The sequence below is a fragment of the Labeo rohita genome, chromosome 21 (genome assembly GCF_022985175.1).
Source record: "Labeo rohita strain BAU-BD-2019 chromosome 21, IGBB_LRoh.1.0, whole genome shotgun sequence".
Taxonomy (NCBI): Eukaryota; Metazoa; Chordata; class Actinopteri; order Cypriniformes; family Cyprinidae; genus Labeo; species Labeo rohita.
The window spans coordinates 4,700,284-4,727,552 of record NC_066889.1 but is presented as its reverse complement, the minus strand read 5'-3'; the positions used below and the strand labels follow the sequence as shown (position 1 = coordinate 4,727,552).

Below are 27,269 nucleotides of genomic sequence, written 5' to 3'. Positions count from 1 at the left end.
TGCAATATTATATAATTCTGTGGATTTGTAAAATCCCGTTGTAAAATTTGAAATGCCAGATATCAAAATGTGTAAAATGTCTTAAAAAAATGTTTCTTAAAAAAATGTAGCCAGAGGTTCAAGGATGACCAAACAATACACAGCAATAATTAAAATTCAAAAGATTGAGGGAAAGAAAAAATAAATAAATACATGAAATAATTAAATAATTAATAAATGATTGAGGAAGCATAACAGTAAACATAATATTTCCTGCTAAACATAAATTATCAAATACAAATTATACAAAAATTCAGCATACATTTAAAGTTTTAGCTGCCTTTTTGTTACAGGAGGTAGATTAAAAGATCAAAAAAAAAAAAAAAAAAAAAAGATTTGAATGATCAGTAAATCCAGTCCATGACGTAAAAGGAAAGTGCGAGGAAGTGCTTCACAGGAAGTTTAGCTGAAGTGTGTTTAGTTTTTGGAGCGATGGCGGAGAACATAGAAGGAGAGGGTGCTGGACTCGGGGAGAACAGGTCAGATAACACAAACAGGACTTAGTACGACAACGCTAGATGTAGATTCACGTATAATTCAGTGCTAGTGTTTATATTGGCTTTATAGCGAGCCTGTGTTTTAGTGTGAGTGGCGGAAAGTCCGCTTGCGCAGTTTAGCGCAGTTAGCATGTTTGCTAGCTTCGTAAACGTTCACTCTTTGTTTATTTTTCTGCTTAAATAGTTCACGCGTGATCAGAAACGCATGGGAAGCAAAACTGTAGACTTCACAACAAAATACTAATCAGTAAAATGTTAATACTTCCTGTTAGCAACTAATGGATGTTAGCTGACGTGTTAGCTATGCAAGGGTTTGCTTGCTAACTTTAGACCACTTGGTTGTTTACGATTAATCATTTATGTGTTTTTGTTTAGTTTGCCTTTAAACAGCTTAAGTACTGAATTGAAAAAAAGAAAAGAGATTGTTTAATAGTCACATCGCTGCGAAAACTAATACTGACATGTCTAATGTCTAATGTCTAATGTACATAAAAGTTAGGCAGTATTGAATACACGTGATTTAAGCATGCTTTGTTTTTTGTTAAATCTTTTGAGTCATTCAGTCAAGCGTCTGTTGTTTGATTGTCACGTGATGTCCTAATGTGTTGGGATTGTGACGTCATCATTTAGCAGGTTCGGAGCAAAGCTGTCAGATGTTGAACTTCATCTGACTGAGAAAGGCATCCATTCTCGGATACAGCAGGTGTGATTTGTACAGGCATTTGTGAGCTGGATATTGTAACGTTGTAGCAAAATGGAAAAATCCTTTGATTGGTCATCAAGTGAGGTTAACATTCAACACGGAGGCTACAGTTGGTCATTGCTTGTAAATAATTTGCACCCACATGTGAACGAACAAGTGTTGTATGAAGTATTCGACCCATTCTGACCCATCTGTTCTCTGCGAGTTTTCAGAGATAGAAATGACTTCTGTCGTGGGTATGCTTTTGTTACTTTTGAACGTCTCATTGATGCAAAAAATCCTCTAGAGGCTCTGAATTTTTCAGAGCCCTTGGGCAAACGACCAATGTGTGTCATGTGGGCTGATTACTTTATGTTTAAGGTCCTAGCTGGGCACACTCACATTTGTGATTTAGGTGAAGTCATCTCATACTTTGGGGAAATCCTGCTGTGCACAGTGCATGAAAAGGACAGCTCTATCATGGGAGAAACAGAACAACAGACTGATGACCCCAAGGAGGGCAGCTCTCATGCACCGAGGTCATTGCTTGCAAGTAACTTGCAGCCATATGTAAGTGAACAGGAGTTGCGAGAAGCATTCATCCTGTTCAGCCCTATCTCTACTGTGCACGTGTGCAGAGATAAATTAACCAGGCTTTCTCGCGGATATGGTTTTATTACCTTTGAACGTTGGCGTGATGCAGAAGGTGCTCTAGAGGCTCTTTTCTGAGCTCTTGGGCAAAACTGTGTGTATCTCGTGGGCCCAAGATGCAACTGTTGAGGCCTTATTGAGGAGCAGCAGCCCTCAAGACAATTGTGATGTTAAAGAAGTAAGTCATCCTAAGCCTATCGAGCAATCACTGGGGAGAAAGCTTGTAAATACTGCAAAAAATGCATTAATAACAGTTTTGACCAGCCCTGAAGCCTGGGTTGGCTTTGGTCTTTTGGCCACAGCATGGGCAATAGGGAAAAAATAATACCTATTCAGTCTACAGCCCTGCTGGGGGGGTGGGGTTCACAGGACCCGAAGTGGCTGTGCCAGATGCCCGCTCGTGGCTCTGACACTGTATTAATTGCATAGACAGAAACTGAAGAAACAGATGCAACAAATTGTCGTGCCGAAACTGCATCAATGACGCAACCAGAAACAGATGAAATAGACATACTCGTATCAAAAATCAAAAGCTGGTCACACAGCAGAAAAATGCCCCCTTAACCCAAAGATATTAAGAAATTTAAAAAATAAAAATAATAATAATAACTTATTTTTGTGTGCAACTATTCTTTCTGTGCATTAGTGTGAACAGAGTCTAGATCTGTCATTGTCTGTGATGTCATTATGAAGACTAATAATGTTGAGAAAAATGAAAAATCACTGCATTTGATATAAATGTGTATCATTCATTACTTCGTGTTTTTTTTTTTTTATATAATATTGAAAGAACAAACGAGAAGTATTTAATGATATTTGCAGTATGCCTCTCTCACACACACTTAGTGCTACATGTAGTGCAACCAGTGTTTGAAATACAAAATAAAAATAATTTAAAAAAAAAATAAACGAAGCATTCACCTCACAATCATTTTTAAGAAGTAGATAATACTGAATTGTTATTAGTAGCTATCATTTCAAGAGCTCAGGGTTTAGTGTAGGTTTTATCTCTTCATTTTACATGGTGCCATTTGCAGTTTATAAGGATGAAGATGTGGGATGAATGAGGGAATAAAGAATGTGGCAAATAAGATCATTTGATTTGTATGTTTTGTGTTGAGTCTGTGGAGAGAAAAAAAACAAAAAAAACAACTTTTCAAGTGATTCCTGTTGGAACCCAGTTTTTTTTTTTTTTTTTTAACTTTTTACTGACTGATTTGTCTGTGTTTTGTTGTTTTGGTTTATTAGTAGTTTTTGAAAAGTACTTTTAAAAAAAGGTAACATTTTCCAGAAAGCAAGTCACTGGGTCAAAATTGCATTGATGAGGGAAAAAATATGCAGATAGGTTGCATCAGTGTGTAAGTCACATGACATTACATTTAGAAATAATGTAAGATATTGGTAAATGAAATGTATATAAACATTATGAACACTATAAATATTATAGTGGCATTAATTATAAACAAAACTTTCAGAACTTTTTTTTTTTTTTTTAAGTTCTATACCTATAAACTAATTTGTGTGTGCACTGTGCCAATGTTTTGCGTGCTTGGTGATTAATTGTATAAGAAACAAGTCTTAGCACGTTAACATAATAAAAAAGTGAGTTGTATTCTGGAAAATACAGTTTATTACATTTTTTTTTTTTTTAAAATATAAAATTAAATATTTATAGTTAAGAGTTAAAAGGTTAAATTCAATTGTTTATATATTTTATTTTTGGTATCAAAATTGCTATCAAGAATTCTGGCATTTCACTAGTAAGACTGCTAAAGCTTTCTTAGAAGTTTTGCTCATGTGACAGCACTAGCCTTAGTGTGTACTGATTCAAAAAAATTGTTGCAATTTTAACCATAATCAAGTTGAATCATGAGGCCAGTAATGCACACCTCTATTGCCCAAACTGTCTCAAGTCCCTGTTACTAAATGTAAAGTGACTCCTTCGGTGCAAGACACCTAAACGGTGGCGTAAGAGATCATTTCTATACACAAAATTAAAAACAGAATCATTTAATGGCTTTAATAAAAAGTACATATAAAGCATTAACCAAGGATCTAAAGAGATCTGTTTCAACCCTGTTGATAAGTATTATTTATTTTTTTTCCCCCTGAAGTAAACTTTGTCAGCAGACAGTAAAATTAAGAAGCCTCATTTTGGCTTACATGTTGGCTCGTGTGTAGGGCCCTATGAAATCTCTTTATTTTTTCCCAAAACTCAATTTTAATTTTTCTGGATTTCGTTTTTTTCTGTTTTAAATTTTCTCGACTCCTTTTTATTACATTTTATGAATTAGAAAGCATGTCTATTTAATTAAAATCATGAAACTTGTACGTTTTCACATCAGTTTACTAAAACTTTAACAAAACATGACATGTTTAGGGCCCTATGAAATGTTTTATTTATTCTCATCATATGTTTCAAATTTTTGTGTTTTAGCATGTCTAATTATTTAAATGCATACTTAATTTATTTATTAAAATTTATTTATTAAAATAGCCTTATGAAATTGTTTTTTTTCTCCCTCAGAAATTCTGTGCTATGTATTTAAAATTTTCTGGTTATCAAATGAAAGCATAAAACGTTAATTTCATTTATCTTTTAAACTGTAAAACTGTATTTTTTTAAATTGACTATTAAAATTAAAACATGGAAGAAATGTTGTGATTATGCCCTAAAAATAATGTTTGTTTCATTTTAGTAGTAGTAGTAGGTAAAAATTCTACTAAACAATAGTAAGTTCTGGCACAATGTTTTCAAGTTAAATCAGATCTTTTTTTTTATGAGTTGTCGTAAATACCTTTACAGTTCTGTGTGTATATGATATGATGCTAGGTTTGCTCAAATGGAACGGTCAAATGCTCATGAAGTGAGATGTTCATGCATTTGTATCCTCATTTAATGAGACGACAGATGCTGAAGTCACCGCAAGCATCACCCATACTTCAGTCTGCATGTAGTAAACAAAATCGTGCGTATGCATAATTTTTTAACACAGAGACACACAGACATGCAGGAATCATATTTAAATGGTATTTTTGTGGTTTAATATTTACAGATATTAGTCCATATTGTGGTTTGAAGTGTAATGACCTACTTTTGATTAATTCATCCAAACTTTTCAAATTACGTGAGGTTTCACGTTATTCAGTGAATTTCGTTATTATGACTGGATTCCGTGATTCCGTCCACGTTTTCTGCATTGCGGAAATCATAGGGCCCTAGCTAATGTGCCAGCAGTCCCAGGTTCTTAGTCATTAGTCTTGTAGCTTATGGTGAAAACCAAGTTGAGGTTTTGCGTATCAAGAATATTGGTAATTACTGATTTTTGCTATTTATTTTCCCACAGGATGGTGTTACAGCAGGCGTTACGTTTTCATAGCCCTGCTCCACCACCTACCACAGTGTTAAGAGGACCTCCTCCATTACTACGACCCCCACCTCCGCCCTTCGGCATGATGAGAGGACCCCCACCACCCCCTAGACCCCCTTTTGGTAGACCACCGTTTGACACCAATATGCCACCTATACCTCCACCCGGAGCTTTGCCCCCACCCATTGGACCCCCACACCTACAGGTAGGTGCTATTACAAAAATATAAGTAAGCACAAATGTGCACCTAAAATATAAGAGATTGATTGAAAGTACTTTAAGATGTGCAAATATTAAAATATCTGTTGCGTTTTTCACAGAGGCCTCCGTTCATGCCTCCACCAATGGGTAACTTGCCTCCCCCTCCTGGTATGATCTTTCCACCTGGAATGCCTCCATCGCCAGGAACTGGAGCAGTTTCGAACTTGACTAGTGATGAAATCTGGGTAGAGAACACCACGCCAGAAGGAAAGGTATATAACTGTCTTTTAAATTAAAAGAAATATAACTGAATCTTACAGTTGCACAGTTAATAGTTAAAAGAATGTTATTTCGTTTCAGTCACCCACCAGGGTCGGAAATTTACAAGGGCTATTTGGCAAAAATGCCACCAGAATCAACAAAAATGGCCCATAAATTCAACCCAAAGGGGCATAAAAATGCCCCTGTGCTATTAAACAAAGTACTGTGTCTGTCGCAATTAAAATGAAATGTGAAAATGAATGCTGGCTCAACATCGTGATCTTTGTCAGCCATCTGCAATTGACGATGACATTACATTGGATTTTTAAAACCTTTCCACCACACTCTTCCAGGTATATTACTACAACGCCCGGACGCGTGAGTCGGCCTGGACCAAACCAGAGGGAGTAAAGATCATCCAGCAGTCAGAGCTCAATCCTTTAATGGCAGCTCAATCTGGAGGAGCTGCAGCAGCTCCTAACAGCACTGCCTCTACTGCAGCCAGCACAGCTACTACGATTGTGCCCGACCCGGTCTCCACTCAAAGCCTGTCCCCCACACACACCCTCAGCACCAGCCCTGACCCCAGCACCAGTCCAGTCCCCCCCTCCCAACCCTCTACCAGTGAGTATTACACACAGAGCAAGGCAGTATTTGTAAAATTGAGAGTACTCCTGGCCAATATGATAAATCTACAATGTTTTGTCTTCATATTACGCACTAATGCTTCCCTTTGCTATATTCTTCCTGTAGCATGTGTTGTTTCTGAGATGCCTCCAGTTGCATCTACACCACCTGTTAGTGTAGGAGTGACCCCTGTTGCAGTGGTCAGTGTTCCTACAGTAACTGCTACAGTCACTGCAGTGCAGACAATGCCGCTGCTGCATCAAAGTCTCCCTCCTGGCCTGCCCGTGGCCCAGCCGGCTGCTGCAATCCCAGCATTTCCCCCCATCATGGTACCTCCATTCAGAGTGCCTTTATCTGGCATGCACATCCCACTACCTGGTACGTAGAAATACATTTCATTCTAAAAGTAGGCTGAGTTGCCTTTTTAGTTTAGCTAAACAGTCCAGCAAATATACAGTATATCCTCTATTAAATGTATACTTGAATAACTCAACCAGTAGATGGCGCCCTCTTCTTACAAAGTGATGTGAACAAGGTGCACACACTTACACTCAGTATTACACAATACAAATATGAGGACATTTTAAAATTTTGATTTCTAAACATGGAAATGTCATCAAAATTAAATGAGAATGTCATAGTTTCTATAGTTTTAGTATATAGTTTTCATTTCTTTTTTTGTTTTCAGTGGGAAATTGAGATTATTATGCATCATAATAAAGAATACTATGCATCTGTATCTATATACATCTATATCTGACTATCTATATATAGATATGCTGAATGCAGTTGTTTTTAAAGGTGTGCTGCCAGGGATGGCCCCTCCTTTAGTACCCATGATGCATCCCCAGCTAGCTATCACTGCAGCTCCTGCTTCTCTTGCGGGGGCTCTTCCACTTCCTGAATGGACTGAGTACAAGACGGCTGATGGGAAGATTTACTATTATAACAATCGCACTCTGGAGTCCACCTGGGAAAAACCTGCTGAGCTAAGAGAGAGAGGTAAGCGAGGCCTCAGGTCTGTTTTTTTTATTGTTATTGTAGTTAATTTCAATGACCATTAACATTGGCAGTTCAACATTTCATGGCACAGCGAGTCAATGTTATATTCAAAAACATTTTATTTTTTTAAACAGATAAGGACAGTGACAAGGCTAAAGATGGCCATGAAGATGATTCATTTTTAAAGGATATAGACATGGAAGTCAAAGTTGACAGCTTTGGCGATTCTAAAGGGGTAAGTGTAAAGTTTGCAGGTGATTTAAATATGTATAACGTAGTGCTGTCGATTGCTAAATATACTTTTATATTGCAATAATTTCACATCTTAAAATTAATTTAGAAACAACAAAGACAGCGTATTTTTTTTTTTTTTTTTCTCCATTGACTATAGCCATTCAACATTACAGTATAATTGAGAGCTATCAATTTTAACATTTATTAGACCTAAAAAAAAAAAAGAAAACTTTTAAAGTAGTTGAACTCAAAACAGTCTTCACATAAACCTATTATTTACCTGTGCCCTTCAGCAATTAGGAAATATACGGAAATTGAATAAAGTTATTACTTATTACCACTGCTGCACAATTTTCTAGACTCTCTAGATCAATAATTATCAAAAAAATGTTGAATTTTGTCCATTGGATAGCTATAGCAGGGTCATTTAGAAAAGGGGAGTGGCCAAATATACCTAAAAGCCTATAACTCTTAAACGAAGACTCAAAATTTTACAAAACTGGGTGAGCTCATGTGTCAGATGATTCTAAACAAGCATGTAAAGTTTCATAGAGATCACACCATAGCATGCTATAACAGTTAAAAAGGCTATGAAAACAAAATATGGCAATGGCAAATGACCTCAAATATCAGAACATGTTTATTCACATAAACACTAGATCTTCATATATGACAGATCTCCTCATTCTGAACAACTATGCTTCTAGGAGCGCTGCTGTCAGTCACGTTGTTCTTTGAATATTCAAGATTATTTAATACAATACAATACAAGTTTGTTTATATAGCACATTTAAAAACAACCAGTGTTGACCAAAGGGCTTTACAAAAGCTAAAATAAAAGTACATAAAGCATTTAAATGGTAGAAGAACCATATAAATATTATAAAAAAAAAAAAAAGGAATAAGATAAAATAGAGGCAGTAATTAGTAGGGACAGGCATGCAGTCAAAAAATTTAAAAACGAGAAAGAGAACAGCAGATGGCGTGCCATGCACAACTGTGCCATCTTCTTTCAGAAGACTTGTAAGACTTTAAAGCGACGTGGCCAATTATACCCAAAAGCCTATAAATCTTAAACTAAAACTCAAAACTTCATGAAACTGGATGAACATATGCAATAGATGATTCTAAACAAACATGCAGCATTTAATACAAATATATCATAGGTGGTGCTATAACAGTCATAAGTTAACACAATGTCTTTTTCCTTTTGTACTTAAATGTCTTAAGCGCTTGATTTTCTTTCAGTTAATAGGCATCACAGCAGCTGGGTTATTTGGCTGCTATAACTTTAAGAGCTGCTGCTGCTGAACGTGACGTGGATCTGATACACATGCTTGTAGTTTCATTAGTGCTTTAATATAAAATGATACAGGCTACAGCGCGCCGCCACATTTGTGTGTGCAGTTGAAGCACTTGTGCTACGAGCACAGTATAACGGCTGACAGGACAGGTAAATTAGTTTTTACTGACACATGGCCTGACAACGTCTCATCCAACCCAAAGTTCACTGTTGTTCTACTGAAGCTCTCGTCACCTGTACAGTTCTGCGACTAAATAAATGCAAATCTTGTCAAGGAAAAAAGAGACAGAAGCAGCAGTTGTGAGTGGGATGACATATCTAAAAATTAATCGCCTCCATTAACACGCACATTTTGACAGCACTAGTTTAAAGCAAACTTTGAGTGTTTAGAAAATAATATTGATAATGTTTTGATGTTGTAGTTGCCCAGGGAAGAAGAGATGACAGAGGAGGAAAAAGCTGCACAGAAGGCAAAACCTGTAGCCACAAACCCAATTCCTGGTACTCCCTGGTGAGCCTTCCTCCTCCTCCATCCTTTCAGTGATTGAAATCTGCAAGTTCAAAAGGTTTCATAAAAACAATATTTGCATATTTGTGTTTTTAGGTGTGTAGTCTGGACTGGAGATGACCGTGTGTTTTACTACAACCCCACCACACGACAATCCATGTGGGACCGACCTGAGGAGCTGGTGGGTCGTGCTGATGTGGACAAATACATTCAAGAACCCCTCCACAAAAGAGGGCTAGATGACGCCAAGAAAATAGGTGAAACCTTGAGTTGTACTGCAGAAGGTTTCAGATTGTTTGTGAACTTAGATTCACTTATACCTTTATTTCTCACTGCAGCTTTCAGCAAAGAGGAGATTGAGACAGCCATAGAGGACACACTGGACGATGAACCTTCAAAGGCTAAGAAGAGGAAGTAAGTACCAACGACCCTCAGCAGGAACCATAAGGGGCCGATCACTTACCCCTGCAGAACACCCAGCTTTTGTAATATACAAAAAGAAACTAGAAGCGACATGAAAACTTTATTTCTTGTCATATGAAGAGAAAAGAAATTAGGGCTGTTTCCGTTCAAGCCCTGGACCATTTTATGTCACAATTAAAGAAGTCTTCGGCGGCATTTTCTCTTTTTTTCATTTTTTTTTCTTTTTTTTTTGTGCACCCAATGCTGACTTGTCTTAGCTGTGGTAATCTTTAGTTTGGGTCTGTGAAAAGTGGTGACTCCATAACGTTTACCAAATCAAATCAGTCACTGTTTCCCATCAGTGCCCTTCACGCCTGCCTCCCCCTGACCCCAAACAGTGGTCCTGTTGCACTGGGGACTATTTTTCAGGGAACGCTTCTAAGCTCTGGCGATGCCAACGTGGGCCTCCAAGGTAACCCACCTTGTTTGACCTCTCTTTAGCCTCCATTAGGCAAACCCCAGTGAACCAATCAAAACTTCAGCCCTTCAGTGATGTGTATTGTTGTAAAAACGGTTTTGGGATTTATTTTCAAAAAACCGAAAGCAAATATATGAATATGTTTGTACTTGACATCTATTCTACTTTGCAAAATTCAAAATAACCCGTTGATGCTTAGACTTTGAACACACTTTCTCAAAATCAGATACATTTGAGTTAGTAGGGCTGTCAATTAACATGTTGACGCATTCTATAAATTAAATATAATTCATTATATGCTGTTAATTATTTTTCAATTTGACTATAATATTTAATGTTTTGAGCAATTTCTAGAAGTATATTGTATTTCCTTAAAAGAAACTAAATGCATTCACGAGTTAACTACAAAAAAATAAATCGCTTGACAGTTCTAGCAAATAGATTTCAGTTCGATAGCGACGTCAATTCTCTCAGCAATGTCAGGGGAAAATTATTATCAGAGAACCCCTCCAAAATCATAGAAGCATTTAAAAGAAAGAGTTATAAAATTTTAAGAAGTTGTTCCTTACACTCGTCCTCTTCTCCCTGACAGGAAGGACGAAATGAAGGAGGCTGACGCAGAGAAAGACGCGGCCATGGAGGCCGAGCTGAAGGCCGCTCGCGATCGGGCCCTGGTGCCCCTGGAGGCCCGCATGAACCAGTTCAGGGACATGCTGCTGGAGAGAGGGGTAAAACACTTCAATCCAACGCAATACTCTAACCAGCTCTGTAATGTTAGACACATAAATCTGAATGGAAGCCCACCAAGGTACAATCTTAAGTTCATTCTTGTTATTATCATTCTTTAATATGATGTAATATAGAGTCTTAAATCTCTCTCTGCTCTTTCTATCGCTCCGTTTATTTACCTGTCCTTTCTCAATTGCTCTGAGTTAGGTCGTGTAAGATGATTTGTGCTTGACTGTAGGGATGGGCGGTATGACCAAAATCTTATGGCACAAAGTTTTTATCGTGGTAACTGCAGACATTACAATTATTACTTACAAGCTGCTGACAGTTCATTAGAAAAAATGTTTTCATATTTAACAACCATTGGTATGTCTGAAATCACCTCAAACATGCATTGTTTCCTACAAAGGTCCACTATTTTAGTGCAGTATAAGCAGGGACATGCATAAATTAAGAAATGTGCTGTGAAAATAAGTTCAGAGCGTGCATTTGCGTACCGACTTGGTTGACAGTTGTTAAAGGAGAAGTCCACTTCCAAAACAAAGATTCACATAAAATGTACTCACCCCATTCTCATCCAAAATGTTCATGTCTTTCTTTCTTCAGTCGTAAAGAAATTATATTTGAGTAAAACATTTCAGCATTTTTTTGGTCCATATAATGGACTGATATGGTGCCCTGATTTTGAACTTTCAAAATATAGTTTAAATGCAGCTTCAAACGATCCCAAATGCTGTTGTAAACAACCCCAACCGAGAAAGAAGGGTCTTATTTAGCGTAACGATCGGTTATTTTCATAAAAATAATACAATTTATATACTTTTTAATGTCAAATGCTCATCTTGTCTCACTCGGCCTGGACTGTTTTTTTCCGGTTAATGACAGTTAGGGTATGTCGAAAAAATTCCCATTTCATGTTCTCCCTTGTCTTCAAAATCCTCCTATGTCGCTGTTTTACTTTTTTTTTTTTTTTTTTTTTTTTTTTTTTTTTTTTTGTTAGGGGTGTTTGATCTTCTTTGCATGTTTACTTTTTAAAGACTGGGTCGGTACTTCTGCTGTGATGTAGGATGATTTTGAAATGATTTTTGTTGAGGGAGAAAATACGAGTTTTTTGAACATACCCTAACTGTCTTGAACCAGAATACACAAGCGTTTGAGGTTAAAAAGTATATAAACTATATTATTTTAATGAAAATAACGGATCGTTTCGGTAGATAAGACCCCTCTTCATTGGCTGGAATTATTTACAACCGCATTTGGGATCATTTGAAGCTGCATTTAAACTGCATTTTAAAAGTTGAAACTTGGGGCACCATATCAGTCCATTATATGGAGAAAAATGCTGAAATGTTTTCCTCAAAAAACATAATTTCTTTATGACTGAAGAAAGAAAGACATGAACATCTTTGATGACAAGGGGGTGAGTACATTATATGTGAATATTTGTTTTGGAAGTGGACTTCTTTAATGCATAATTACCATTTTAGATCGACAAACTGTAATATTGTATGATTTCTATTCGAACTGAAAGCATAATTGTAGGCCAGTGGTTTTCAATCCATGAAGTACCCACAGCACTGCACATTTTGTATGTCTCCCTATATCTGACACACCCACTTCAGGTCTTGCAGTCTTCACTAATGAGCTGATGAGTTGAATCAGGTGTGATAAATGAGGGAGACATACAAAATGTGCAGGGCTGGGGATACTTCAGGACAGGTTTGAGAACCACTGTTCTAGGCTATTCGCTCCTGTTTTCAAAGCACAAAGCAAAAATGTGACATTTCGTTCACTGACATTCTTCATTGAGTGCGTACACATGCTCGCCGACAACCCGTCAAAATAAAAGCTTGCTAATTTTAGCTTTGAAAATTATACAAATTCATATAAGAAAGTAAATATTATCATTTTAATTTTAGGTTTTCTATAAAATAATTGTATTTTTATTTTAGAACATAATAGTATTACCACACTATTAATTTGTAAAATAAATAAATAAATAAATAAATAAAGTCCAATGATATTTTTACTGTTATTAATTTATTTTTTATTTAAATTATATTTATAAATAAAATCATATTTAATGGGTCACACTATGTGCAGTGTGAGGACCAAACCAAATCTCCAGGTAGTCTTATGAGAACGTATGTGCACCCCTGAGTATAAGTAATGTATCAAAGTCGATCTGGACACTGAGGGCACCTGAAAGGCTGCCGCTTTTGCATAGTTTTTTGCTTTGTCAATGGAAGGGAGGCTTCAGTATGCTTCATTAAAAAGCTTTTGTGAGGAAACGTCACTTAATCAACAGCCTATGGGCTAATATTCAACATGTTAGCAATTAAACATTCTATTTGGGTTGAGTTTTTGCAGAAAAAAATGCTGTTTTAAGAGATGTCACAAACAATTTTACAACAGGTACGATTCATTTCTATAGTATCCTCAGTTTAAATGTAAAGCATGTGATTGGTTTACAGGTATGCATGATGCAACTTGACTTATTTTACAACATTTTTTTAAAGAGCTAAGCTACAGGCTAAAAATAAATGTAAAAAAAAATAACTGTAATCATGAATGCATCTAAAAGATGCATGACACAGTGTATAACATTACGCAACAGTTAATTGAAAAACAGTTTAAGAACAGTTCCAGGTATTGTTGACGGAGGCATAATTGAAGATGTAAAATAGCTGGTATATGAATATCTGTGAACCAGTGTCAGTTGAATATTATATTACTGTGCAAAACTGCCTGCGTCCTAAACAACCAAGTTAGTGTTAAAACTAATTATCAACAAAGCTGTATATACCAGCAGCATTGCTCTGTATGCATTAGGTTGTATGTTTATGCATGTGTTTGTTTTAGCAGAGTGTCTGCTTGCACAGATACTTGCCTTATAGGTAAAAAATTGAACACAAAATGTTGTTTACAGAATAATGTCTTAATAATTTATAATAAAGCTTTATTAAACTCAAAGCTTCCACAAAGAAAATATATTATAAATACTGATGTCCTCTACTTTCATTTTCTACATGGCCTATAATTGAGAAGAAAAATCACACCAGTTTAATAAATGAGAGATCGACTCCACTGTGTAATACGAAAGATATGAAAGTAGTGCCTGCATCATATAAGTGGATGAGCCATCGTTATACAGCACTGCTATTGACGAATCAAGTATTCCAGAATATAACACTTGTAATAATGTGTAGTAAATAGTCATACCGCCCAGTCCTATTTGACAGTAGTGTTGATGCCCTCTCTTGTCACTGTTCATCCTAGAATCTCTATCTGTCAGATTTGCATAAAACTCCTAAATTGTTGCATGAAATGACAATTAATTACAGCGACCACAGAAGAATGTACTGTTGCTGTCAAAAATACTGTCAAGTATTTTGTATTGCTTGGTTTGATTTAATGTATGTGGAAACTATACATATTTTTAATGTCAATGTCTCAGTATTTTGCAGAAGTAGTAATTGTAGGTGACTGTAATTTGACTGATAAGTGATTTCAGTTGTGCATCATTGTAATGTTTATTAAGTATGTTGTGGGTTTAATGCAAGATAAGCACTTTAAGTCACTTCTATATGATGTTTGTTAATTAACCTGAAAATTTTTTTTTTTTTTTATAATCTGTTCATTGGTAAGTCATACTTTATCCACTTCATACCTGCAGGTTTCAGCTTTTTCCACTTGGGACAAAGAGCTGCACAAGATTGTGTTTGACCCTCGATATTTGCTGCTCAACCCCAAAGAGAGGAAACAGGTAAGGAGTGCTTGGTGTTTAGTAGCTGAACAGAAGTAGGCAGCTTTGTGGTGATTATTTCTTTGTTGTTGTTGTTGTTGTTCTTCTTCTTCTTCTTTCACTATGCAGGTGTTTGATCAGTATGTGAAAACTCGTGCTGAAGAGGAGAGGAAGGAGAAGAAGAATAAACTCATGCAGGCTAAAGATGACTTCAGGAAGATGATGGAAGATGCCAAACTTCACATTAGGTTTGTTGTTTGTTTCGGATGTTCACTGAATAAAGGACTTGAGTGACTTTGTGAAATCTTAATACAAGGTGTAAAGAGATTACGTTTATATAAATGTTCCTTTTTTACTTATCAGGACCACGTTTAGTGAGTTTGCAGCAAAACACTCCAAGGATCCTCGCTTCAAGGCCATTGAGAAGATGAAGGACAGAGAGGCCATGTTCATAGAGTTCATGACAGCCTTGAGAAAGAAAGACAAAGAAGACTCCAAAAACAAAGTCGAAAAGGTCTGTCACCGGCCTCCACCACAACCACACTGAAATGTCCACTTGAGTCGACAGGAAGTCACAGTCACAGTTGAAGTTAACTAGATTCTGTCAAGCCATGACAGATTAAATCAAGTTGTGTTTCTGGCTGCAGGTCAAGCAGGACTTCTTCGATTTACTGTCAGACCACCATGTGGACGTCTCTCAGCGCTGGAGCAAAGTAAAAGACAAGCTGGAGACGGACCAGCGCTACAAAGCCGTGGAGAGCTCAGCTGCTAGGGAAGAACTGTACAAACAGTATGTGGAAAAACAGGCAAAGGTTAGTACACTGTTCCTGGTCTGATTGTGCATGATTCATCAGGACGAAACATCAAGACAGATTGGACTGATAGGAAAATGCATTTCATATAAGTGCTTTTGTGTTGTGTAGAATGTGGATGCAGAAAAGGAGAAAGAGCTGGAACGGCAGGCTCGTATCGAGGCCAGTCTGAGGGAGAGAGAGCGCGAGGTGCAGAGAGCTCGATCTGAACAAACCAAAGAGATCGACAGAGAGAGAGAGCAGCATAAACGAGAGGAGGCTGTCCAGCACTTCAAAGCGCTCATGTCGGATATGGTTAGTGACAATTACTGTATTTGTCACTGTACATTGGATTAATCATATGTACAACTTTTTAAATTTTTTATTATTTACATATAGGTAAGGTCAACGGATGCTTCCTGGTCGGACACGAGGCGCTCTCTGCGTAAAGATCACCGGTGGGAGTCTGCTGCTCTGCTGGAGCGACACGAGAAGGAGAAATTGTTTGAAGAACATGTGGAGGCTCTTACCAAGAGAAAGAAAGAACATTTCAGGCAGCTGTTGGATGAGACCTCTATGGTGAGACAGGGCTTTAAAATCTTAGAACAACAACAACAGTAGTAATAATAATAATAATAATAATAATAATAATAATTATAGTAGTAGTAATAATAATAATAATAATAATAATAATAATAATAATAATAATTATTATTATTATTATTATTATTATTATTATTATACCTTTATGTAATAATTAACGACAAATATGTGTTTAATCTTATTATATCTAAATATTATAATGTATTAAAATAATAGTAATAATCATTATGTAATTTATATAATAACCACAATAATAGCTATTACATGAGAATAATTATTTGTTATATGTGTAATATTGGTATAATATGTTAAATTGTTTATTCATATTATGATGTAATTTAATTTTATATATATATATATATATATATATATAATGTTGTTATAAATGTATTAAATAATTTATTTATATTTATATAGCATTATTAATTTATATAGTGTAATTTATATAGTAATTTAACAACCACAACGATTACATAATTATTACAATATATTTAATAATAATAATAATAATAATAATAATAATAATAATTATTATTATTATTATTATTATTATTATTATTATAATAACTTTGTATAGTTAAATGTTGTTGTAAAAATATATATATATATATATATATATATATATATATATATATATACATCAAATAATATTTTATGCATTTTGTATACTTTAAATAATAATTAACAACAAATAGAATTTTATTGCTATATAATGTCTAAATATTCTTATATTTAAATAATAATAATAATGATTTTGTTATTGTGTAATGTGTATATATAATAACAACCACAATAATAACTGTTACATAATGTTTAATGTTATATTATATGATGCTCATTTATTCATATTGTTTATTATATAAATTACAAAGACAATAACATCATTATTATTATTGTTTTTATTATATGTATAAATTGTTACTATTAAATTTTTTTGAAATAATTTCAATAATAATTATCGTAATTATTTAATAATTGTTGTTCGTTTTTATTATTGCCACTATATATTGTTATTGAGAAGAGTATTAATAATATTAAATTGCTTTGAGGGTCTGTTAAATTAATTAATAAATAAATCATTAAATGAATGAACCTTGCTATGTTCGAAAAACTTTCCACTGAGATTAAAGTTTAGTCAGAAGTTTCCTTTAATAAATGGCTTATATTACTGGCCAGTTAAACTTCTGAGCTTTTTATGAAATAAAAACCCATCATAATTTGATATTTGTCCACTGTCAAATTTAAGTTAAAATATAAATTAAATAACCGATACATTATTTGAAAGTTAGGATGTGTATCTGTGGGTTGTTCACTCTGCTTATGTAACTATTTAATCATAGATCACCCTCACCACCACATGGAAAGAGGTGAAGAAGATCATCAAAGATGACCCACGCTGCATCAAGTTCTCCAGCAGTGATAGAGTGAGTTGAGTTGTTTAGTTGACACACTGCTTTTTTTTTTTTTTTTTTTTTTTTTTTTTTTTTGCCTTGACATCAACATCAATGACTTTTGTCTTTCCCTCATGTCCTCTAGAAAAAACAACGGGAGTTTGAGGATTACATAAAGGACAAATACATCACAGCCAAAGCTGACTTCAGAACTCTCCTGAAAGAAACCAAATTCATCACGTATAGGTACAAACATTCCCTTCGTTTTCAGAAATTCTCTTGTTTTTTTTTAAACCTCTATGACTGAATAATGTATGAGAGAACTTGATTATCATCTAGATTTGAAGAGTTTCATTCCAAAACGCTATAAATCCATTTAATTTGAGTGAAAATGTGTTTTCTTTACCAAGAAAGTGGCAAGATGAAAACCACTGTTTTCTGTTTTAAACTTTCACATAGCATCTTTAGCTTATAATAACATTAAAAATTCAAATCTAGATTTTGATTTTTCTAAGATTTATTATAAAAACGGATTATTTTTTCCCAAAATGCAATAAATCCATTAGGGGTCTAAGCTTACTTTTTTTTTTCTTTTTAGAGAAAGTATAAGTGATGGAAAGAGATGGCATAAGCGCAATCAAATTCATAAACTCTCGTTGAGATTAATGTTTTAAATATACAATTATGAACATAGAAATATTAAATGATTTTAATAACTAAAAAGAAGAGAACAATGAAATACTGCCAGTAGGTGGCAGTAAGTCACTGATTTAATTTCTGAATCATATCATTCATTTGATAACGGCTGATTAATTCAGGAATAAAGAAAGTGACTCTTTTTATGAATGGGTAATTGATTCATTGACTCGCTAGAAAACTCACGTTCATTTGTAAACGAAACACCGCTGTGTTTGAATGGAGATGCGCTGGGGCTCAGCTGTGACTTTGTTTCAAACTATTTTAGAAGATGAAATAGAGCAAAATCAGGCAATAGTGTTATAGTCAGACAATGTAAGTCACTTAATATTAACTTGTTGTTTATTTAACTGTTGTATTAAATCAATATCTCATTTACAAACTCCCTTAAAAATCATTAAAAGCTGTCACTCATCTTAGTTCATTGCGATCTCAAAATTATAATCAACGAAACTCTCTACACTGCTCAGTGAATCTTTTATTTACACTCTCTCTACACTTTATGAAAAGATACGTCTGTGATACATTACACAACGTTGAAAACTATGGATGCGGGGTGTATTCAAAGTGCCGCCTTTATGGTTTACAATGCATTAAATGCTGCGCTGTGATTGGCTGAGCGGATGTATTGCATTTTGCAGAAAAGGGAGACTGGCGTTTGTCGCGGTTTGGAAAAAAGGGAGAAAACATGACAACACGGCGGATATCGCATTTTGCGTAAAATTAAAAACCTTTTCAATGCCTTCCAGATACAATACTGATTTTGGCAGGAACTCAATTTTGTAAAAAATGGCATTTATCGCATTTTGGAAAAGAGCTCTTCATTTTTTACTTCCATTTTCCAAGCTGTTGAACCCATATCTTACATTTTCTGTAGATCACGGAAGTTAATCCAGGAGTCAGACCAGCACCTAAAAGATATTGAGAAAATTCTTCAAAACGATAAACGTTACCTGGTCCTAGACTGCGTCCCAGAAGAACGCCGCAAACTCATCATGTTCTACATTGAGGACCTGGACCGCCGGGGACCCCCACCTCCCCCAACCGCCTCAGAACCCAGCCGCCGCTCCACAAAGTGAAGCCTTAGTGGACCTAAAAGGACTGAGCATGAGCCAGCCCTGCACTCGTCATAGCACAGTGTTAAAGTATTTTTGAAACGTCGGTGTTATCTACTCAAACTGTGCAAGATGATGCCCTGTGTGCCCACTAGCTGTAGGCTAGCAGAAGGCAAATTGTTAATGTCAATCTGTGAACTTGAGGCAGGGAATGCATCTGTCTCTGTTACTTGCACTTGGTACTGCAGCCTCTCGTGGATTATCAATTGTAGCAGGCTGTTAATACAACAGGCCAATCAGCATGAGAAATGAGTCATGTACCTTATGTGTACATGTGAAATGTTTCTTAAAGTGGTTTGATTTGGGCTTGTTGCTGTATTTCTGTACGTGTTGACTGGAAATAAATGCAACCTTTTTGTTTTGGTTTTTTAGCACTTGTGTTGTGCTTTTGTAGTTTTCATAGGCTGTGAAATCAAAGAATACAAATTTGTTCCTCTTGATTTTTTTTTTTATTACATTTTTCCCCTTTTCTTTATAAAATTAGAACAAAAAAAGCAGAACATTAGTACATTTGCTACATTGTTTACTTCAGTTTTACACCATTCCTGTTTGTTGCATCAATCAACCCATAGGCTGGGTTTGGAAATGATGCATGCACCTTCATAAAGTAAAATGAGAAATGAAAATTTAGAAGCTGAAAAGTTGGACACCTCACGGCCACAGCAGCCACAACAACATATTCAGTTATCAAAACCATCTGCATCCTCTGTCCTGCCAAGATGTAGCCTGAATACTGACTCATTTGAAACATTTCCTCTTGTTATCTTAAGGCCCTTTCATATGAGTCTTCTGTGCATTGCACACAACAGTGTGAAGTGTCAGTTTCAAACACTGTAGTATTCAACGTCAAATTTGATTTGATCTTTCAAAACGCATGACGCCAGCACAAAAATCAAAGCAAGATGGAAGCGGCTGTGCCTGTGCTCAATTTCAAAGGCATTGCATGACATTCAGAGAAACATTCATTTTCCTTCACTCAAAGCAGTCAGCAGGACTCTTTATCTGCTGATGGAGTTCGAATGATGCGCCATCACTGACATGAGTCATGTGAAAGGGTCTTTACTGACATTTAAAGTAAGAGAATCCTTTTTGTATTGCTGCGCATAACCAATAAACCTATACCGAGGGACATTTAAAGTAATTAAAAACAAAAGCAGTCCAACAGCCAGTGTCATAGTCTGTGGTTTGTTAGATTCAGTGTCGTATCTGCTGTAAAAGGCGAAGCCTAGATGTTCCTCACGAGTTCACTGCTAGTGAGTCCAACCTTTGCTCCCAAATAGTGCCTCCTGTCGCTGTGATAACTGAAGACATCCAAGCTACATGCTAGTTGACCTTGTCCTGAAATATATAAAGGTTGTTGGTGGCGGCCACGGCGATGATGTTCTCGTTGGGGTGCCATGCAGTGTGTAGGATCTTCTTGCTGAAGTCCAGACTGTCTACACTGATTTCGTCTTTACGGCGCTTGCCACCGACGCAAACTTTGCGTGGCTTGAGGATGGCTCTGGGTTTGCTGTTTTCCCGTGAGGCCTCCAGAGTCACGTCCCGCTTAGTGTTCCGATCGAACATGCGGAAGAAATTGTTGTAGGAGCCTGTCATTAGGACACTAATGGGAAAGGAATAAGACAATTAGTTCTTATTACCTGATACCAGCACCATGCAGTCCAAAATCAATTTGCAAAAACTGGTGTGATTGATTGCTTTTGACCAGGGGAGTCCAGTCCTTATCCTGGAGGTCCATCTTCTTGTAGAGCAGGGATGGGTAACTTAGGTCCTAGTCCTGCAGAGTTTAGCTCCAACTCTAATCAAACACACCTTAACAAGCTAATCAATGTCTTTAAGATCACTAGAAAGCAACAAGCAGGTGTGTTCGATTAGGGTTGGAGCTAAACTCTGCAAAACAGTGGCCCTCCAGGTCCGAAGTTGTCCAACCCTGTCCTAGAGGGACAGTGTCCTGCAGAGGTTAGTTTCAGCCCTAATTAAACACACCTTGAATGTAATTTTCAAGCAGTCCCAAAAACTAAAGGCCAGGACACACCAAGCTGAGCTACTTCAAGAACAAGCATTGACGAAAGCCGACAGTGCTAGCCTGACAGATTCTCACTGATGGCCCGATGTTGGGCGCCCATCAACTTGGTCCGCCTCTGCATTAGGTTCTATTTTTAAGGTGTGTTTTATTAGAAGTGGAGCTAAAGTGGCTCTCCAGGACCAGAGTTGCCTATCCTTGGTGTAAAGTTTGGGTCAAGGTTTTTAGGTTTACTCGAATGTTCTAGGATAGAGCTAAACACTGGAAGGCGGACATCCAGGAGAAGGACCGGACACCCCTGTTTTTGACAGACCTGTCAGTTCCATTCCAGACACATTCAAACTTGTCGAAGATGCAGTCATTCTCGTACAGTGAGCATAGCTTACTCCTAAGGTAGTCATGGACCTGTTAAAGGCAGAACCGAAAGCACAGGTGATCAATACCTAGCTGAGTCTTTTACCAACAATGACAATAAAGCGATTTACTGTCTGATCTTTATAGCCAGTACCTGGTAAGTTTCCAAGGGCTTACTCTCCATGTTGATGTCCCACACCTTCACTGTGAGGTAGTCACGGGTCATCAAGTAGCGTCCACTGTGGCTGAATTTCACATCTGAGATGGAGGAGATGATCTCAGAGAAGAAGGAGCGATTACTGGGGTCTTCTGGTTCCTCAAATACTGATGGAGAGAAACAAGAAGACATATATATATATATATATATATTTTCAGAAGCAGAGCTGGGGCCTTGATCTTGTGGTCTTAGCCTCATAGCCTCTCATGGCCTTTGTCTGGATCTCATTACTTGGTGTCTTGGTCTGGAACTGGTGTCAGATTAAGGTCTCAGATAAGACTGCAGTCATTTCACTGCAGGCACCTTAAGGATGATACTTACCACAGGCCACACTGGAAATATCAATTTTTCAGATAATTTACATGGAACTCAAGGCTCCAAACAGCCACAGTAGGGGCTTTCGCACCGCATAGTTCTAGAAACTAGCCAGCATGGTGGTTCCTAGATAACCAATTTCCCTCTCGGCCTGTTTTACTGGTTGCATTCGCAACGGCTGCGGGAACTCTAAAGCGGCTTCTTTATTCGTGGCATTTACAAACATCAACAACTAGTGACTGGAGGACGATGTGATCGGAGCAATAGCGGAAATGGAATATAAACACACAATTTACGTGATTGAAAGAGCATGAAAATCTGACTAAATCTCCCATGACAACTTGCAGTGTAAAATATCATTGAGGCTAAGAAAAGAACACAACGATACAGATAACAGGTAGCAAAATGCCATTAATGTTGTTTTTCATATTCATGGAGAATATGAATATGTCTACATGGCTTTTTAAAAATGCTGGGTAGCCAGTATTTTGTATGCATTTAGGCATTCAGCGCACACTTACATCACCGGTAATTCCTATAGACCTGTTTTAGATCCTACTCTGAGGTGGGAGCTAATTTAGTTCCCCCAAACAGAGTTCCTAGAACTAAATACGTTATTAGTTTCTGGTGTGTGAACACTTCTGCAAATAGTTCTGGAAACTTTGAAAGGTTTCTTCGGTGTGAAAGCCCCTTTTGTTGTGTCGAGGGTTTTGTGATAACAGAAATGGAATATAAATATACAATTTACGTGACTGAAAGCATGAAAATCTGACTAAATCTCCTATGACAACTTGCAGGGTAAAATATCATCAAGGCTGAGAAAAGAACACAAAGCTGCAGACAACAGGTAGCTAAAAGCCGTTTTTGCTGTTTTCCATGTTCGTGGAGTAAATATTTTTAAATGGCTTTTTAAAAAAGCCGGGTAGTAGTAGGTTTCATGAGTTTGGCCAATCAGAGCACACTTATATCACTGGTAGTTCCTATAGAACTGTTTTAGACCCTACTTTGAAGTAGGAGCTAATTTAATTCCCTCAAACAGAGTTCCTAGAACTAAAAACATTCTTAGTTCCTGCTGTGCAAACATGCCAAAAAGCGGAAACTTCTGCAAATAGTTATAGAAACTTTGAAAGGTTGCTTTGGTGTGAAAGCCCCTTTTGTTGTGTGTTGAGGGTTTTTGTGATAACGGAAATGGAATGTAAATAATACACAATTTATGTGACTGAAAGCATGAAAATCTGACTAAATCTCCTATGACAACTTGCAGGGTAAAATATCATCAAGGCTAAGAAAAGAACACCAAGCTGCAGACAATAGGTAGCTAAAGCAGTTTTTGCTGTTCTCCATTTTCATGGAGTAAATATTTTTATACATGGCTTTTTAAAAAGTCTGGGTAATCTGCGTTTCGTATGCGTTTGGCCAGTCACCATACACTAACGACACTGGTAGTTCCTACAGAACTGTTTTAGATCCTACTCTGAAGTAGGAGCTAATTTAGTTCGCCCAAACAGAGTTCCTTGAACTCTGAAGCGGAAATTTCTGCAAACAGAAACTGTGAAACAGGTGTGAAAGCCCCTTTTTTGTGTGTCGAGAGTTTCATGATAACAGAAATGGAATGTATACGTTATCAAGAACAAACGTTGATAAAAGCTAACAGTGTTAGCCTGACAGACTCTCACTGATGGCCTGACACTGTGTCCTGCATTAGGTTCTATTTTTCCAGGTGTGTTTCGTTAGAAGTGTAACTAAAGTCTGCAGGACAGTGGCTCCCCAGAACCAAAGTTGCCTATCCTTGGTGTAAAGTTTGGCTCCATGATAATCAAGGTTTTTAGGATTACTCGAATGTTCCAGGTTAAAGCTAAACACTAAAAGGTAGACATCCAGGACAAGGACCAGACACCACTGTTTTTGACAGACCTGTCAAAAGACCTGCCATTATTGCTGTTTTCCATGTTCATGGAATAAATATTGTTACATACATATAGAACTGTTTTAGACACTACTCTGAAGTAGGAGCTAATTTAATTCCCCCAAAAAGAGTTCCTAGAACTAAATATGTTCCTAGTTGCTGCGGTGCAAACACATCAAAAGTGTGAACTTCCACTAATATTTCTAGGAACTATAAAAAGGTTCCTCAAATGCAAAAGTGTCGTGGTCTGGATCTTGGGGTCAGTTTAAGGTCTCAGATAAGACTGCAGACATTTCAGGCACCTTAAAGGTGATATTTATCTCAACCACAGGACACATTTTCAGATAATTTCCATGGTACTCAAGGCTCTAAACAGCCACAGTACAAAGTGCCTCAGTGTTAACATGAATTTTGCTGTAGCAGAAATGTCCTGTGATTTTGATGCCAACTCCACAAAGTTCGGAAGCACTACTGTTAAATTCAGAACTCTCTGTTTAATTATGTGCACACCAAAAGTTTATTTATTTAATTATTCGCACAAGTAGATTACATATAAAGTCAATGCACAGATGCAAATTTGTGCTGAAAATTTGCATGGTGCACAGTCGTGCAAGCCAATTAGCAAACAACTTACTAACACATCCAGTTTGATGTGTGGTTATATCACAAAATGGAAGGAAGCATTAACCAATGATTATATTTCCACAAGTGACACAAAAAACATCCCGCAAGTAACCTAGAGCGATAATGTTTGGTGTGCACAGCATTAGAAATTAGAGTAATTACAGTAATAAGCTAAATTTACCCACTGGTTTTTGGACCAACAGGTCTTGGAGTAACTGCCTAGAGCCTAGTTTCGTTGGATTTGCTGTGTTTGGATGGCGATGTAGGTTCGCAAAGCCATGAACATCAATAGCAATGCAACGTCCACCATTGTTGATGATGTGTTCAGGCTTTTTCGGGATGCACTGGCACTGCATAGATCGTTCGGTGCGAGGCATCTGGGTACTGTGGCTGGAAAGCAAACAGCTCTTTATGCTTTTGGATCGCTCTTGTGGTGCTTTGGTGTCGTGTGCTGATCGATTGATCGGTCTGCACGGTGCCAATGTCTCTCGAACAAGTCTGTTGTGTTTGGCGCTAGTGAAAGATGAGACATATTTAGTGACGTAATACATGGCTCTATGGTGGCTCTCTAGCCTGTGGAAAAGCTAACTTGCCTGTTGAACCAACTCCGAACTGGTAATAGCACTGGCTCTGAGCTAGCACCTGGTTCCTGCTGGAGGACAAGGGTTATCTGAGTCTTTTTCTGGTTTTGGGCCATGAGGGGTCTAGTCTTGGACTGATTCTCATTGTAAACCCAAGTGAAATTTCAAAACGGTTTTAACCTTTCTGGTTTGAACCAAGATCTTGAGAAAAATATCTAATGGCAGAGTTGGCAGACAAAAAGAAAGCCAACCTTGATCAAAGTCCCAACAAAAAAAACAAAGACTAAAGTGTACTCACATTTAGAGTGGTTGTCACAAAGTGCGGATGTTCTCATGTCGCACAGTCTTATGGAGCCCTTGCTGCTACTGTAGACAAATGTGTTGCACTGGTTAGGGTGAAACTCAGCCGCTGTGATCACCTCGGTCAATTCTTCCATGTTGGCTGGCTTTATGTCCACAATATCTGAGAAGGGAGAGTGAAGGATCCACAATCCTACATTTCATACACTCATGACATTCCCCATGAATCATTAAATCCCGTTCAATAAATGTTCAGCTTGATTAATGTGTCTGGCCCTACAGTATATATATATAGTGGATTACTTCAGATGTACATTTCCCAAAGGATTGGATGAAACCAGCTGACAAAGAGGTAAATCCGCAACTGAGAAAATCTCTCATGCTAAATTTCTCCCAGGAGAATCTGATATCTACGCATTCAGAACTGGCTTGTATCAAAAACGTCCGATAAAAAAAGCTCTAGGAGTCACAAATATAGCATCACATCCATTTGTTGGTGTTGGGTTGAGACAGGTTATCCATCATGACATATTGCGAGGATCATCCATTTACAGTGACCTTTGGCTAATAACAGGCTTCCTTATCTTTTCCCTGATTCTCTTCAGAACCCATAACCACCCATACAGACTGTCCACAGACTCCTCATCTCAGCTCTGCAGGGTCCTTGAGAACAGTAATCAATAGTGATCGATGGGGAAGCGTGCCTGAGTAAGCTGGACACTATTTACCTTTGGGACAGCGAAGCAGGGGTCAGGATTAGTGGCGGACACTTGATAAAGGGTAATGGGCGTAATGTACATCACAGCGGTGTTATCTGTCAGAATTAAGTGACAGCAGAGACAGTCTGCAGGTGGTTTATTGGGTTTGTTTGATTGCTGGTTTAGCTGAATCCTTTTGCCCTTAGTTTAGTAACAAAAGCCTGTCAGTATTTATTGTGTCTCGGTACAAAGTGACTACTGGAAAAAATAAAGCAATAAGCCTCAGGAGGTAGGGCATAACTGTGTTTTACAATAGTTAAAGAACGCTGTGACATATGATGCAGAAAGTTTTACTGCTTTTATAAAATGTTAACGATAAGCACAAACAATTCTTCCACCAATGACTGTCATAACACACCCTATGATGGACATGTCATCCGTTCAGGGTGTTTTCCTTTCTTTAGATAAGCAGTTTGAGGAATAGATGTATAAACCCAGTTCTTTTAGTACCATAACAAAAAAGAAACATGTTTTTCGGACATGCAACCATCTCAACCATCTGACTGTAAAAGGATACTAAAGCTTCGGTTTGTAATCTCCAAGTTCCATAGGTTGATCCTCAGGTCGTCTGTGGACATGTATGTCTCATAGTCGCTGTTGACCGAGATGGAGTTAATGTGATAGGTGTGAGCATTAGAGAAAATGCGACGTGGTGTTGCCTCCACCATCAAGTCCATGGGCCTCAACACAGGCACCTGAAAGGAGAAGGAAGACACATGGTTGGAAAAAGAGACAACAAAGGGAACAATGTCAATATTTGCAGTAAATACATGCAACATGGGATTACTCAAAATTAAAATAGTAGATTAAAACATCCCCTGTAGCATGAACAGGAAGGTCTCAGGTTCAAGTCCCAGCTGAACTT

General features: G+C 37.1%; 2 protein-coding genes across 4 annotated transcripts in view; one reads left to right on the top strand and one right to left on the bottom strand.

Annotated features, from left to right (window-relative positions):
• The first annotated feature begins 427 nt into the window (after positions 1–427).
• Positions 428–19,697, top strand: tcerg1b (transcription elongation regulator 1b (CA150)). Its single transcript, XM_051093358.1, has 20 exons — positions 428–518; positions 5,217–5,445; positions 5,561–5,713; positions 6,056–6,326; positions 6,456–6,707; positions 7,131–7,331; positions 7,466–7,566; positions 9,291–9,379; positions 9,473–9,633; positions 9,715–9,790; positions 10,849–10,984; positions 14,662–14,751; positions 14,860–14,978; positions 15,094–15,244; positions 15,378–15,542; positions 15,654–15,836; positions 15,921–16,100; positions 17,465–17,548; positions 17,661–17,761; positions 19,089–19,697. The coding sequence occupies exons 1-20, from the start codon at positions 472–474 to the stop codon at positions 19,288–19,290; spliced, it is 2,991 nt and encodes a 996-aa protein (XP_050949315.1). The 5' UTR covers positions 428–471; the 3' UTR covers positions 19,291–19,697.
• Positions 19,698–19,759: 62 nt separating this feature from the next.
• ppp2r2bb (protein phosphatase 2, regulatory subunit B, beta b) overlaps positions 19,760–27,269 on the bottom strand; it is an 88,386-nt gene continuing 80,876 nt past the window's right edge. For all 3 annotated transcript variants that reach the window (XM_051093362.1, XM_051093363.1, XM_051093364.1), the window contains exons 5-9: positions 26,922–27,099; positions 25,645–25,809; positions 21,858–22,027; positions 21,663–21,754; positions 19,760–20,929 (exon numbers count right to left, since the gene is read on the bottom strand). In XM_051093362.1, the coding sequence (XP_050949319.1) occupies positions 20,650–20,929; positions 21,663–21,754; positions 21,858–22,027; positions 25,645–25,809; positions 26,922–27,099 (885 nt within the window). In that variant the 3' untranslated portion in view covers positions 19,760–20,649. The remainder of the gene's footprint in view (positions 20,930–21,662; positions 21,755–21,857; positions 22,028–25,644; positions 25,810–26,921; positions 27,100–27,269) is intronic.

Coding starts and splice junctions, on each gene's coding strand:
- tcerg1b (XM_051093358.1), top strand. CDS start 472: ATGGCGGAGAACATAGAAGGAGAGGGTGCTGGACTCGGGGAGAACAG. Junction 5,714..6,055: donor ACACCACGCCAGAAGGAAAG/GTATATAACTGT, acceptor ACACTCTTCCAG/GTATATTACTACAACGCCCG. Junction 17,549..17,660: donor AGTTCTCCAGCAGTGATAGA/GTGAGTTGAGTT, acceptor CATGTCCTCTAG/AAAAAACAACGGGAGTTTGA.